Source organism: Echeneis naucrates, chromosome 20 (genome assembly GCF_900963305.1).
Source record: "Echeneis naucrates chromosome 20, fEcheNa1.1, whole genome shotgun sequence".
Lineage (NCBI taxonomy): Eukaryota > Metazoa > Chordata > Actinopteri > Carangiformes > Echeneidae > Echeneis > Echeneis naucrates.
This window is the reverse complement of record NC_042530.1, coordinates 4,676,680-4,690,788: the sequence shown is the minus strand read 5'-3', so window position 1 is coordinate 4,690,788 and position 14,109 is coordinate 4,676,680. Positions and strand designations below refer to the sequence as shown.

Genomic DNA, 14,109 nt, shown 5'->3' with positions numbered 1-14,109 from the left:
GGCTGCACTGCGGAAACAAAGCTTTGTTTAAAATGCAGCTATGACCCAGATGTAGTGCTGCATTTTCTCAAAACCATGGAGGGATTTTGAGGTCAGACTCGGGCGAGCGCGATGTCATGTCTCGCTGTATGACACTTGAACTTGAGAGGATGTTGGTCAACTTGACAGTTGTCACAGTTTGTCTCCATCTAATGAATGTAGACGCCAGCTCAGACTGGAGTTACTGAACTGCAATGCATGAAAAAGAATATTTTACTTAAATGCAGCTCACATTTTCCTCCTGTACTTTCTTTTTTCATTAAGTCATTAGCCATTGACCAAAATAACCCAAACCTTTAGGCCTTGCTCTCCAGTTATACTTTTGTTCATCATTCAAAATATTATGCGACAGTAAAGATGCGGACATTCTTCCACATTGTCTTTTGGGATTTTTTTTTTTTTTTTTTTCACATTTCAGAATCATAATGTTTTCAATTGGTGGATCAATCTGCTCGAACTGTTTGTTAACCAGCTCATAAATTGAAACTCAGCTAAAAAATTATATATTTAAAATATGTACATACATATGTGTGTATGAATATTATTCGATAAGATGCTTAATAAGTTTTTCATATAGGCATTTTGATGCAGTCTTGCTCCAGAAGTGACAGCCAACGGATTTTTTTACAATCTGGCAACCATAAGCAGTCCTTATTAATGCTTTACAACAATCATTAAAATACTAATCAAAGGGTTTGTAGTGACTTAAACGTTTTGTGTGTGTGTGTTTTTTAGGAAAGTGGTACAGTTCTGTTGGTTAGGGAGCTGAATGAAATCAGGCTTTGTTCGTTGTGGCATAACACCCCCCTCCCCCCATCTTCCAAAAAAAAAAAGCTCTTATTTTATTTAATATTATTTATTTTTGCAACCTTTGCTGAATAGTGTGCATTTAAAAAATCTAGCCGTCGGACAGCCTGGCCTCCCCCCTCAGAGGAACACGAAATAAAAATCCTCTCTGAGGATAATTTGATGACACTCCCTGCCTCGGGTAATTCTTCATTATATCGACGCTCCGGCGGAGAGACCGCGCCTGCGCTCCTGCTGCCTTCCGAACAAGGCTTCACCAATCCGGGCTCTGGCTCCATCCCCGGCTCGGCGTCCCACAGGCCAGCGCTAATAGGTCTCCCGTCTGTCCGGTAATGGGGAAGTGAGAGGGAGCTGCTGCTGTCTGAGGAAGCCGTGAGGAAGTTGAGGAGTGAAAGGGGAAAGCTCCGCTCGGCCGCCGCTGCTCCGGACCGGACAGCTCCAGAGAGAGACACACATCCTCCGGTTGCTGTTGTTAAGTAGCTCCCCCCCACCACCACCACCACCACCACCCCCCCCAAAAAAGCGCATAGTGATGGAGAGAAAGGTATGGATGCTACCTCTGTGGTACATTAGCACATTTGTTTTATTCCTCAGCACTTTGCCTCGTTGAGTCTGCGCTGCTTTTGGATCCGCATCCTCCATTAAAACTAATCTGTATATATTTTCCTTCATGCTGGAGGCGCGTTGCCGGTCGGGTTTTAGTGCGCGCGCGTGCGGAGTCGCCCCCCCCCCCCCAAAAAAAAAAAAAAAAAAAAAAACAACCCAAAAAAACAAACCTACCTCCTCATTTTCTGTGCATCTTTTTTTTTTTTTTTAAAACAACTGTTAGGATTAATTTTCATCTTGTGTTGTATTGAGGCTTAATGCGAGAGGAAGAGTGGGGGGGGGGGGGGGGCAGAGGCATGGTGCACAATATATCAGATGCAATTGATGGGGAAGGGAGCGGGGGTGAATATTTAAGGGGGCTATAGGCTACAGTACCCCCCCCCCCACACACACACACACCACCACCTCCACCTCCACCTCCACCATGCCTGTCTGCATCATCTCACCAGCTCACTGTATAGTTGCAGCACCTCACCCCTCCACCTCCACCACCCTCCCCTTCCCCCCCCCCACCCCCCACCCCTCCCCATTTTTCCAGCCGACGCAGACAGACACCAGAGCGGCTTGTTAACCTTGACTGGTGTGGGAATCAGACACTTGGTGGTGGAGGTGGTGCACGGTGAGCACCATCCTCCGGGCTTTGCTTTTACGCATGTGTTCAATTCATTTCTCCTCATCCATACCCCCCCCCCTCCTTTGGCTTTGGCTTTGGCTGTAATTCAGGGCACACACCGTAATGTTATGCTGCTCCATGTTTGCCCCCCCCCCCCACCGGACTCCTCAGTGTGTTTTGGATCTGGCAGGAAAAGTTTCGGAGTCTCTGCTGATCTGCAGCCCGGCCGAGGCTGCAGACATCCGGACAGAGCTGCTTCTGCTAATCGGAGGAAAGTCTCTTTTCTATATTTCCAGCCTGCGACACATTAACTCCAGCTGCAGCTTTTTTTTTGACTGAATAACGCTGAATTACTGGCATTTTAAATTTCTCCCTCTCTCTCTTTTTTTTTTTATTTTTTATTTTTTATTTTTTGTTTGGGCACTTCCTCTCAGTTAGCTTAGCTTAGCATAAAACAGGAAATGCGGAGCAGCTAGCCGGGCAGTAATCTGTAAATCTTCTGATTAAGTAACAAAAACCTGTCGTGTCATGAAGGCGTTTTTGTGTTTGAGGAATTATTTTATATATTATATATTTTCACCGGTTTTCATTCTTTTAACTAAACTAGCTCCGTATTCAGAGCGAAACATGCAGCTACAGTTAGCAGACATGCTAGGTCTTCCACTCTTGCTAATGCTAATGCTAAGCTGATTAGCTATTAACAGGAAATGATACTGTCCTATTCTCAGCTTCCAAAAATATAAAAATATTTGATAAAGAAGCTGTAGTAGTCAACATTAATGCTATATTAAAATATATAACTTTTTTAATGAGCCTTTGCATAAAGTCTGTTGTGATCACTAAATGTTTGGGCCATATTTAACTCATAAAATGTGTTAAAGTGTTCAACTACAATAAAAATTTTTTGTATAGGTTAATTAATTCATTGATGTAATGTATGCATTAATTCATCTTTAGATATGGTGGTTTGCAGATATTGTGCTAAATGCTGTGATAAGCTACCTCCTCAGGCTGCATAGTTAAAGAAAACCACAGATGCATTTCCTATAATATTATTATGTTTCTTGAAAAACAGACGGAATAATAGGAATTAATATGAAGTTTTTAGCCTCATGTCCATGAATTACAAGCAGCTTTTGTGATGGCAGTGCAGTTTTTCTTATATTACATTGTAATAGCTGTTTATTAGTCTTCGTCTCAAGGTCTGTGTGTGGCCCTTCATTTAATTCCTTCTCCTGAACGTTATAAAGCAAAGTACAGTATTAAGTTATTTAGCTTATTCAGTTTAACATTCTTACTTCCACAGAGTGAAAGCACAGCAGTATTGTATTACTTTTTTTTTTCTTTTTTTTTTTGGACAAAGCCTTCATTTATTAGCCCAACTGTAACTGTGGCATCGCTGAAATCATTACACATTTTAGAGGCTTGTCAGATCTCAGCATGTTCTTTGCTCTCTTTCCTGTTTTGGTTTCTACCGTTGAGTTATTGTGGACTTAGTGACTCAGCTGCTTGCATTTTCAAAGAGCACCATCACTCACTTCAGTTGGATGCTTTATATAAGAAAAATATTCACACAAGTTTTGAGGCATTTGGGTGCAATTAGTCAACAAAGAATATTACATAACCTGTTTTGTTTCAGAAAATCGCTGGTTGCGTGATGTTTTTCTTTTAGTGTCGTCCCTCGGGAGTGTTTCCATTCATTTCTCTGTGCAATGGCTTTTTCCAGATAGGATATATGTTCAGTTTCCACACAGTGGCTTAAGATCGTCTTTTCTCTGTTGCTCTCTGCATTATAGCTTGTATAGGAAGCTTGTGAGCTCCTCTGAAGTTGTGTATTATTTTGTGATTTATTTTAAATATTAGCATAAAGAGCAAGGGGCCTTTTCAATTGAATGTTTGCTACAGAAATGGGCTATCCTCGTCAGCGATACAGCTGTGCTCTCTCTACGAAAAAACAGGATTAAAATAGCTAAAATTCAAACTCTAGTGTTCCCTGACCCAGCTGCTGGCACAAAAGGAGAACAGTCCCATTAGTATGCAAGGTGCCGTCAAAGCTCCTGAGGTCTGACAGAGGATCAGAGGACCAGCTCCATTTACAGTCTGCTGAATGCTTGACCTGGCTTTTTAAGGAGCACCACACAGGATCCCCTCCCCTTCACATACACACAAGCACCGCAGTCACTTAGGTTAGTCATGTTTAAAATTTATTTTGGAAGACTTATCAAGGGCAACCAATGTTTCACTGAGCATGCGATTTCAGCCGCACACTTACTCATGAGTTTGTCAAACTTAAATATTCATATTCACCCACAGTAAATGACTAATCGACACACTTGGAAGCTGTACATATTTGGCTTTGTTTCTTCAATAGCAGGTCACCCAATTAAACGTTCCCTGGCATTGTGCTTTGTTTTATGTGCAGGGATAAATGGACAATGGAGCACTTCCGTTTTTGGCCTGTTAGGAATGTGCTGCTTCAGTGGATGTTTATTACCCTGGAAATTAATGGTCTTACAGGAATGGCTACAAAAAGTATTGATTTCACTTTATATTAGAGCTGAAGTGATGAAGCATGATTTTAAAAATCAAATCTCCCATTTCAATATATTTTCTTCTGTATTGTACGTATGATATAGTTAGTCTCTGACAAATTACACAAACCTATTTCCTCACTGCCCTCCACTGTGCCATTCCCACAGTGAGACTATAGATTTTTATGGTTTTAAGTTCTAACCTAATTACACATGGGCCCTCCCTCCCCGTCAACAGATCAAAACTGTGTTTTTTAATCACTGCTATCTTACCTAAAGCACAAGCTGTGTTTTTTTGTTTGCATATTATTCCCATTTATAATGTAGAGTTAGTTGTCTAATGAGATTGTGCACTCCGTTCAGAGACAAACTGTCTGGGTACTAATGGTGCTACAGCCTGCTGAGCGGCTGGTTGACCCATTTAGATGTTAACGCTCAATACTACATTATGAGGTGTGGTGTAAGCGTGGTGTGCACATTTGAAAATAAATGTCACTGTATATTTGCAAGTCTTCTAATTTTTAAAGAGCAATAATGTGAAAAAGCTAAATTATTGAAGACATTGATGGAGTTATTTTCTCTTCTAGTGTTCCTCTATGAATGGTCTCATTACTAGGAGCCAAGTCCTCATATTTGAGAGGTTTTACCTTGATTAACAGTTGTCATTTTCACTTTAATCAACTAACAGAATAGTTGATTGTAATTTTAATGAATCAGCTGGTTGTTTTAGCTGGAGATTGCTTCTTATCTCTTAGATATTCACACAGATCAGACTGGTAATTCTACCTTCGTGTATTTTAACACATTGCTGGATTGAACATTAGTATACAGCAGTTGTTGGTTTTATATTGTCCTATTTACAAGAAGCAACATGTTGCATTATTAAAGCAAAGTAATTGAGTGGATGAAATGCTCATCTGAAAATGAAGTTATTGTGTTAAGTTGAAGGTATTAATAGTTTATACTTTTTTTATTATGAGGTTATCTAGTGTATCTTACGGGTGTAGTGGTTGTTGTTTATGTCAGGTACAAATATCCAGGACTTTGGTGACATTACTTAACTGTAACATCACTTTGCAAGGAAAGAATTTTGCTCCTCTGATTCGATAAAGTACTTAAGCCTTGATGTGACAATGAAACCAGAGGAAGTCATGAGTGTCGAAGGACAGTTAACTCAAAAAATTGTACAGAACCTTTTAAATGATAATTTCATTAATAGTAAAGCAAAAATGAAGAATGTTTGCTTTTATTAACATTCAGCCCATAGCACATCTTTTTGTATTGAATGTGAACGTACCTAAATGTGACTCTGCAGTTTTAGTTAAATTCTGCTCACATTTTACTGCAGTTGAAAAGGTGATTTGTATATGTTAATGGAAACATGAATATATTTTTCCATATATTCTGTTAGCCCCAGCTTGTGCCTCTTGAGTATTAGCAACACATTGGAGTCACAGAGTTAATCAGAGACTCCTCAGAAAATAGATAGCCAGCGGTTGCTCACTAGTATTATGAAGTTATTTCCAGGATCCTCAAAGACGATTCTAACCATCTGGATGAAAAAAATTATTATGCCTGCAGCACAATAAAAAGTTCTTGAATTATCCAACTTTTTCCTAAGGTAGACAATGGTGTGCTGGAAATCACATACTTCCACGAGTTAAAGTTAAAATTGTATTAAGAATCTGATACAAAACATATGTCTCTTTGTTTTGTTCTGTTTATTTTTTACAGAATGACAAAGGAAGTTTTAATGTCTTTTCTGGCTTTCTTAAGAAAGAGGTTTAAAAATTGTAACAGGTGGAACATTTTTATATTGATGGTCAGAAGAGCCTTTTAGTGATTCTGTGAATATCTTCTGTTCATTCCAACATTTATTTTTTCATTTGTTAGGAAATTCTGATGCTTAGCTCTGACTTCAATGTAATAGCAGGATGTGAAGGTCTCCAGTACAGTATATCTTGCTGAGTCATTTTATGTATTTAGCATTTGAATGGTGAATATCAAGACTTTGATTTGAAAATGTTTATTTCATTCATTCCCCGACATGATCCCTGCACATACCAATCCTGCCCTCGTTCTGTCCACTCTCTCTCCCATCCTGCTCAGGCAGAGCAGTGCTGAAAGATACTAAGCTTGGACTCAGAGTAGGAAAGGAGGCGGGGGGGTTATTCTGGGTATCCTGCCAGTTTTATTTATTATGGTATTTGGGATTATTTATAGCGAGTGACTGCTTTTCACTCTATATGTGACCTCAGTGCTGACTCACAGCAAACTGAAGCCGCCTCTGTCTCAAAAATGAAGATTTGCTCTCAGCCTTGCAGTTTAAGCTCTGGGATAGTTCACCAGCTGCTGCTCCAGTTTTGAAGTCACTGCAGTCTGCGTTGCTCTCACACGATTGGGTGTTAGCTTTGGACGCAGGGCAGATTATCCCGTTGTCATGGCTACAGCAAACAGGAAATGTCCCGAAGCAGGTAACGCTTCAGGCTTGTTCCGGTGTGTTGCTCGTCGCTTGCAGGGAAACTCAGCTCATTATTGTTGCTCCATCCCATTGGCTCCCAAAATGCCTCCTTGTTTTTTTTTTTTTGTTTTTTTTTGTTAGGGGTGAAGGGAGCAGCCAGGGAACTGGACCATAAACGCTGTCTGGATAAAGATGCTTTGTCCCAAACAAGCCCTGAAATCCAAGGTCGGCCCTAAACTCCTTATCTGCTCCTTCTTAGGTTGGGTGCTTAACATACCTTTGGAACAAAAAAACAAGACATAGAGGAGTTTCTTTGTGCTGCCTCACTATTTCCTCACAATATATTGTACCAAATTACTTTGATCACAAAATATCAGCAGATGCTCTACATTTTCCGCCGTCATGGGAGACTTTCTCTCTTTCTCTCTAGGTTTCTCTTCATCACATATGCCCAAAACTATCCCTAAATGTACCTCTCTTCCCCTTAATCCTCCTCTGTGAAGGTGCAGGTCTGCATGCTTTTGTACAGTCCCTTTGATTGTAGCTGATGGCCATTGAGCAGCTTTCCTGGCCTTTAAGCAGCTTGAGCTGGGTTTTGTGTGCAGCTCTTAAACTGAAGAAAGCGAGGAGAGGGGCCCAGCAGTGGGAGGGAATCAGACTTTCCTCATACCCTCAGTACAGCCCATATTCCCCCTAGTGCACCCCGTCTGTCTACGACAATAACTTTGACGAGGGCAGGTTCGTGGTTTCTGGTATGTAAACGTTGCCACAGGGAACTGTATGTTATACCTCAGTGCTGGTATAAATTTTTACACTTTCCCTCTCACTGCCTGCCTTGGAATCCAGAGCTGAAAAGCAGACAAAGAGTATGGATTTCTTTCCCTTCCTTCCATTTTTTCATGGCCTATTGTTCTTGCACAGCATCGCAGACCAGACAAGAACAAACAAATGAAAGAAATTACACTTAAACAAGCTTATCTTAACAATAGTCAGCTTCACAAGCTGTTCTTTTCGGAAAGCTGAATGGCAGCCTTTACCACTGGCAGAGTGCTTGAATTTTGAATTGGTGTCTGTACAGCAGCAGACCAACATCCTTGTTGTTTTTTCCTGTAAACCTATTTTTACAGTCAGTGTCACTATCAGCAGCATTTGAATGAAAACTCATGTCACTTGTTTGGCTTGTTTGTTTATGTTGACAGTCAAATCTGATCAAACCACACCCACATAGCCCTGACAAGGCAGATATATGAACTTTAAAATTTTATATTCTAACATTTGATGTCAGGAAAAAAACCCCCAAAACATTTGGTCTTTAAAATGCAGCAGTATAGACACAAACCAGCATAATTTCAACAAGTGATTTTACAGTCAAAGTTCCACTAATTATTCACTTTGTTGATTAACAGAAATATTTTTCCATTATTGATTGATTCTTTCTATAAAAATGCCAAACCTGCCCCAAAATCATTCATATCATATTCTGTGTTTCTCCATTTTGTGTCTTTGTAAAGTGAATGTCTTTTTCAGCTATTGGTCAGAAAGAGCAACATTTGAACAGAGTCACTTTGTATTTCTGTAATACTGTTACAGGCATGTTCACTGTTGTCTGAAGTAAATAAATCATGGAGAAAATTATCTGCTGGCAAAGTGACAATGAAAATCTCTGTTCGTTGCAGCCCTTTTGAAAGTTTCTTAGAGGATTGAGGACTTGATGGTATCCAATATTTCAACCGTGGTTTTATTCAGATTTTTCTGAGGGTATCAAAGAGCTGGAAACTGACGACGCAGCCAATATTGCAGCATAGAGAGGCATCCAGGCAGTGAACTGTAGGAAGCCTGGCTGCGTTTGAGCTCTGTGTCTCCGTCTTGTGGGCAAAGGAGGAAGTGGCGAAATGAAAAAAGAGGGGAGGACAAAAAAAAAAAAAAAAAAAACAAAAAAAAAAAAACGTAAGATGCTTAAAAAACCAAATTAATGAATTAAAATTTCACTGCAAGAAAACTCAGTCAGCTGTTAAATCTGAAATCATTATTTTAAGCTGCTTTGTATCACTTGCTTTTTGTTCGTGTCGTCTCAATGCAGCCAGTCCCTGAACATGGATCTCTCCCTCTATACAAACAGCCCCCCCCCCTTCCTGTTTGCTCCCTCTGTTGGTCATTAATAATACTACTGCTGCTCCTTTACCCCCTGTTTGCCCCCCTCTGCCCCGCTACCATTTGGTGAGACTGACTGGCTTTGGTGAGGAGATGGTGGGGCTCCGGCAGGGGGGACTCCTGCACCTCTCTTTTTCATGGCCAGAGCTGCCGGATCTCTTTGTTATCGTTGAATGCCCATATGCTGTTCCTGGAATAATAGGGGAAGGAGGAGGGTGTGTGTGTGTGTGGGGTGGGGGGGGGGGTTGGTTGGCACAATCTCTGAATCTGATAAGCTCAGCAGGTTAAGCTTTCGACCTTGTTGGACACTGTGATGGACACCTTGTGCGCTTTTGTGATAAATGCGCTTAAAGCCTGTGTGTCATGTTTTTGGTTGGACTGTTAATCTGAGTTTATATTGCCGAAGTGGTTTTGTGACTGCAGAGAGGACACCGATGCATGAGGCCTGATGTGTGAAATCTTACATTGAGGGTTTGGATTCTGATGTTCCTTAATGCCTCTCAAACGGACTCAATGAAAGGAGCAGTACAGCCATGTGGACAGCAGGTGTCACCACCAAGCAAACTAATGCCGAGAGCTGCCTGCAGCTCATGGGAGAGCCGGCACTCAGCTATCAATACATCAATTCTAATGATCGGGGACATTCAGGAAGTTTGGAGGACATTTTGATTTTTGCATCAGCTCTTTTTGTCACTTTTCTTCCAGTCATGTCCTTGCATCCTGTCTGATAAGTAATGTCCATTAAAAAAAAAACAAAAAAACAAATAAGCAAACAAACATTTGCTCGTTTGGTCGCCTCTTAGGGACGCCAAGTCTTCCAGAAGGTCATGACCTTTGGCTTAGAGGTCACAGACCAACTAACCAGCTGTCAACACAATAACTGCACAGTTTTCCTCTCAGTCCTCATCGGAAATGGAACAACATCCTCTTTCTTCCATGATATTCCTTGTGTTATTGTGAATGAATAAGTTTGTCAGGATGTGCTGATAAAACCGAGGGGCAGATCAAAGCCGGTGGAAGTGACAGTGAAAATTTTTGCCGTCATATGTCACAACCCAAGCCCCCATTTGAATCTGCCCCACTTCAGCTTCCTTTGTCATTCAAATAACCTCATGAATATTTCACTTCCCTGATCTAATGGCTGGAAGATGGGAAGGACCGAGACAGGAGCTGGAAAAGAAGGGGGCCTGAAAGAGTCATAATCTCAAATGTGGCGATGCGCGAAGCTTAGGCTTGTGTGTAATTGGGAATGTGAGCCGGTGTGGCACATCACAATCTAAAAGTCGCACCACACACACACACACACAGAGTCGGCATGTATAATGCAGCTGTGCTTCACTGAGTCTTTTCTTTATTCCTCACATCGCATTCTTCTGTTCTTGACGGAATAATGTGGGGTGATTTTTTTTTGTTTTTTGACCTTTTCCTGGCTTTTAAGTTTGCCTGCGTTTGGTGGAGAAAGCTTGAAGAAAGCAGCCAGCGAGAAATCACAACAGAGCCTAATTACGCGTGTCAAGTGACAGAGTCACCTTGCTGTGCAGACCAGCCTGTTTGTTTGCCGTTACACTGAAGCCACAGTCTGGATGTAGCCTCTGGGCTGACTAGTAGGTGAAAGGTAAAGCTAATGAGGCGAGTGGAGGAAATACTCCTAACCTATGAATGCACTCTGACAAAAGGTTGGCACAGAAGTGGAGGAAATGAAGGTGCTCTCGATGTAGCCCCTTCCTTTTGTGAAGTGGCTTTAGAGCACATGAGCTCTCCTATTGTGCAGCAAGTGAAATATAATCCCCCTGACTCAAGTGGCTTTGCTCTCAATTGAGAAAATAATGTCACATCTTCTTCCTCCTCATCATCAGCACTACGTCACGGCTGCCGTCAAACACACAGCAGTTAGTGTGTGTACACATGTGTTAATGATATGCAGCGTGGGCCCTTTAAGAGCCCCAATGTCATTTTTGGAGAATGAGTCCAAACTCTGAGCCGTGTGTGTGCTGACCGTGGCCTCTGGGTTGGTCACCAGGGGGAAGCTGCAGAAGAGGAATGGCTAACTGATTCCCTCCCCAAGTCCCCGTTTGGACCAAACAGCAGCCTCTCCCCGCCGCATGCCCTTATCTACCAATGGAATGCAACAGCTGTGCGGGGGAGCAGCAGGGTGGGCTGGCTGAAACCCCCCTGACAGACCCCCGCACGGCTCAAACACCCCCCCCACCACCACCACCCACTCCTGCTCCCACCTCTCTCTCTCCCCCTCTCTCCCGTTCTCTGCCACCTCCAAGGGACGTGCCGGGCTCCTGAAAGGCAGCTCAACTAAAAAGTGAGCTAGACACAGTGAGAGACTCGGCAGGGCTGCTGCACATTCAAAACAGAGGGAGAGGGAGGGAAGAGAGAGAGGGCGAGAGAGAGAGAGAGAGAGAAGGAGAGTCAGGGACAGGCAGTGCTGAAAAGGAGAGCACAAAGAGAAGGAAAGTGGAGCAGGGGAGGGGAACAGGAGGCTGGGTGAAGGGAGAGGGAAAGACAAAAGAAGGAGAGGGGAGACATAGCAGGGTGAACGGAGGGGACTGAGCAAATGGCTACGGAGGAGACGGCGGGGGGAGCCAGGAAAGCCACCAAGAGCAAACTGTTTGAGTTCCTGGTCCATGGAGTGGTGAGTGGCGCTGTCCGTCATTCCCGTGAAAGGAGCTGGGCTCTGGCATGCATCTATGTGTGTATGTCTGTGAGTGTGTGCGTATGTGTGTGTATGTGTGTGTGCATGAGTCGGCGCAGCAGCAGCAGTCTGTGTGTGAGAGATAGCTGGGTAAAGCTGGCCATGTGAAGGTTATTTCCAGCCCCCTGGATCCCAGCCTGTTAGGAGATGGCTTGAGAGAACAAGAAGTGGAGCAGCATGGATGGATGGAGTCGAGCGGAGGGAAGGATGGGCAGCAGAGGATTTCTAACATATACATAGATACACTGATGCAGGGGGGAGGGAAAAAAGGGATAATTGTAGAAATAGAAGCTAAGTAGCAGCAGAGGCAGCAAAAAGCAGCCAGCTCCCTCTTTGGCTAACAGAGGGGCACACTGAGCATGCTTCCCTGGGAGTCACAGACAGAGGAGGGAAATGACGAGTCCACTCATAACAACACAGCCAGAGTAGCCTCCAAGGGGTGCGTGTTGTCGGTCGGTGGACGGATTGGAACCTGTAAGGTCACGAGACAAACGGACGTAGTATTGTAGACGGAGCCGAGGGCAAGCAGCCAATCCTGGAAATCATGCAGAACAATTAGCCCATTCATGTGAAGCTAGCATGAAATGTCAAGTCAAGTGTTGCTCATGGTTATACCATAAACCCCGTACTGCACATTATGACAGAATATGGAGCACACTAGTGGTTTGTTTTGGTATCAAGCTCAATAAATGAAGAGTTGATGCTGATGTAAAAGTGACACTTTGCTGTTGAAACTTTGAGCAGATTTGACTCAAACCCACGAGTCCTCATTTCCAAACCAAACGAGATTAATTAGTCAATTCATAGACAAATTAATGAACAAATTTCTCAAGTTGTTTCATTTTATTTTTACAATTTTTCTCAGAAATAATTCCCAACAAGACTTTTCAAAGCACAAAAATCACAAATACCAAAATATCTTGTTTTGTCCACCTTGATAATAAAAACAATAAATATAAAAGCGCAAAGATGTGAGAATACAAAGAAGAAAAGCAGGAATTTTCAAAATTTTTGATGATTACTCCTGTCAGTGACTCAGGGTCTGAGCTCTGTTATTTATTTAGTGTATTAGGGGCATTCTGAGACTTTAACAAGGCAAAAGTCAGTGTATTCATTTAACAGTAACAGCTTTGGAGAATGGCACAGAAAAAAACATGCCACATGAAAGGTTAAAAAAAAAAAAAAAGCAATGATGACTCTTTTACACATCATATCAGAAAGCCCTAACTAGGCAGACGCCCTGTGACTTCTATGTAACCTCAAAAACCTTTCATGAAAGCTGACCTCACCTCTTAATCCTTTAGTATATTGAGAAGGTCAAACCAGCATGGTGTTATTCATCTATTTGCCAGACTGAAGAATCATTTCACTTCTCACACCGTTTCACTTGAATAAGTATATATTTGGGGCGCATTTATTTAAAATTGAACCTGAAATGAAGAGTGATAGGAGTAAATCGGGAAAGTTGGAGTCTATGATCTGGAACATAAGCCCATAAACATTTGGCTCATTTTTAAAGAGTATTAGAGATTAAAATGGGAAAAGTTTGGAAATATACCCTGAAAATCACCATCAGTTAATATCATGGCGGCTCACGCAGATCTGACCCCTGTGTTTAGAAAACATATCTGGAGCTGAAACGGTCAATTCATTGCTTTGTTAATTCAATTTTAACTTTTCTTTTTCTTTTTTCAAATGTGAATGTTTGCTGGTTCTAACACGTATCTGGTTATTCGGGGGTTTCAGGCTGCTGATTGGATAAAACAAACATTTTAAACGTGTGAACTTGGGTTTTAGGAAATCTGCCTCTCTTGAAAGTCTGAATCATAGGCTGCAGACCAACGTCCTTTTGCCGTAAACATTTCTCTCAAGCTGTGGTTTCTATTTTCTGCTCAACTGAATTTCACCTTTGTACTTTGCTTTCTGATCCTCAAGTGCGCACAGAAATTTTTTTTTATGATATTTGTTTGCCAAACTTTTATAAGTCTTGAAATCTCACAGCTTGGTTTGACTGAGCTCTGGCTTCAGACGTAACTCCCATTTAATCAGTGCTGATGTTTGCCGTAGTGACACCTGGTAGATTTATACACTGAAACAAGATGAGGTATTGTCTCTATGACAGGAGCTTTGGATCTGAAGCCCAGCACACACAGAGAGACTTTGGGATACAATGGACCAGGTGATTGATGAGCCAGAT

At 42.0% G+C, this 14,109-nt stretch overlaps 1 protein-coding gene across 5 annotated transcripts in view; it reads left to right on the top strand.

The window, feature by feature from the left end:
- The first annotated feature begins 1,156 nt into the window (after positions 1–1,156).
- smarcd3b (SWI/SNF related BAF chromatin remodeling complex subunit D3b) overlaps positions 1,157–14,109 on the top strand; it is a 32,558-nt gene continuing 19,605 nt past the window's right edge. For 4 of the 5 annotated variants that reach the window (XM_029529148.1, XM_029529147.1, XM_029529145.1 and 1 more), the window contains exon 1: positions 11,718–11,852. In XM_029529148.1, coding sequence (XP_029385008.1) covers positions 11,775–11,852 — 78 coding nt within the window. In that variant the 5' untranslated portion in view covers positions 11,718–11,774. Of the gene's footprint in view, positions 1,391–11,717; positions 11,853–14,109 lie in introns of those variants that run through there. The other variant, XM_029529146.1, reaches the window with a different exon arrangement.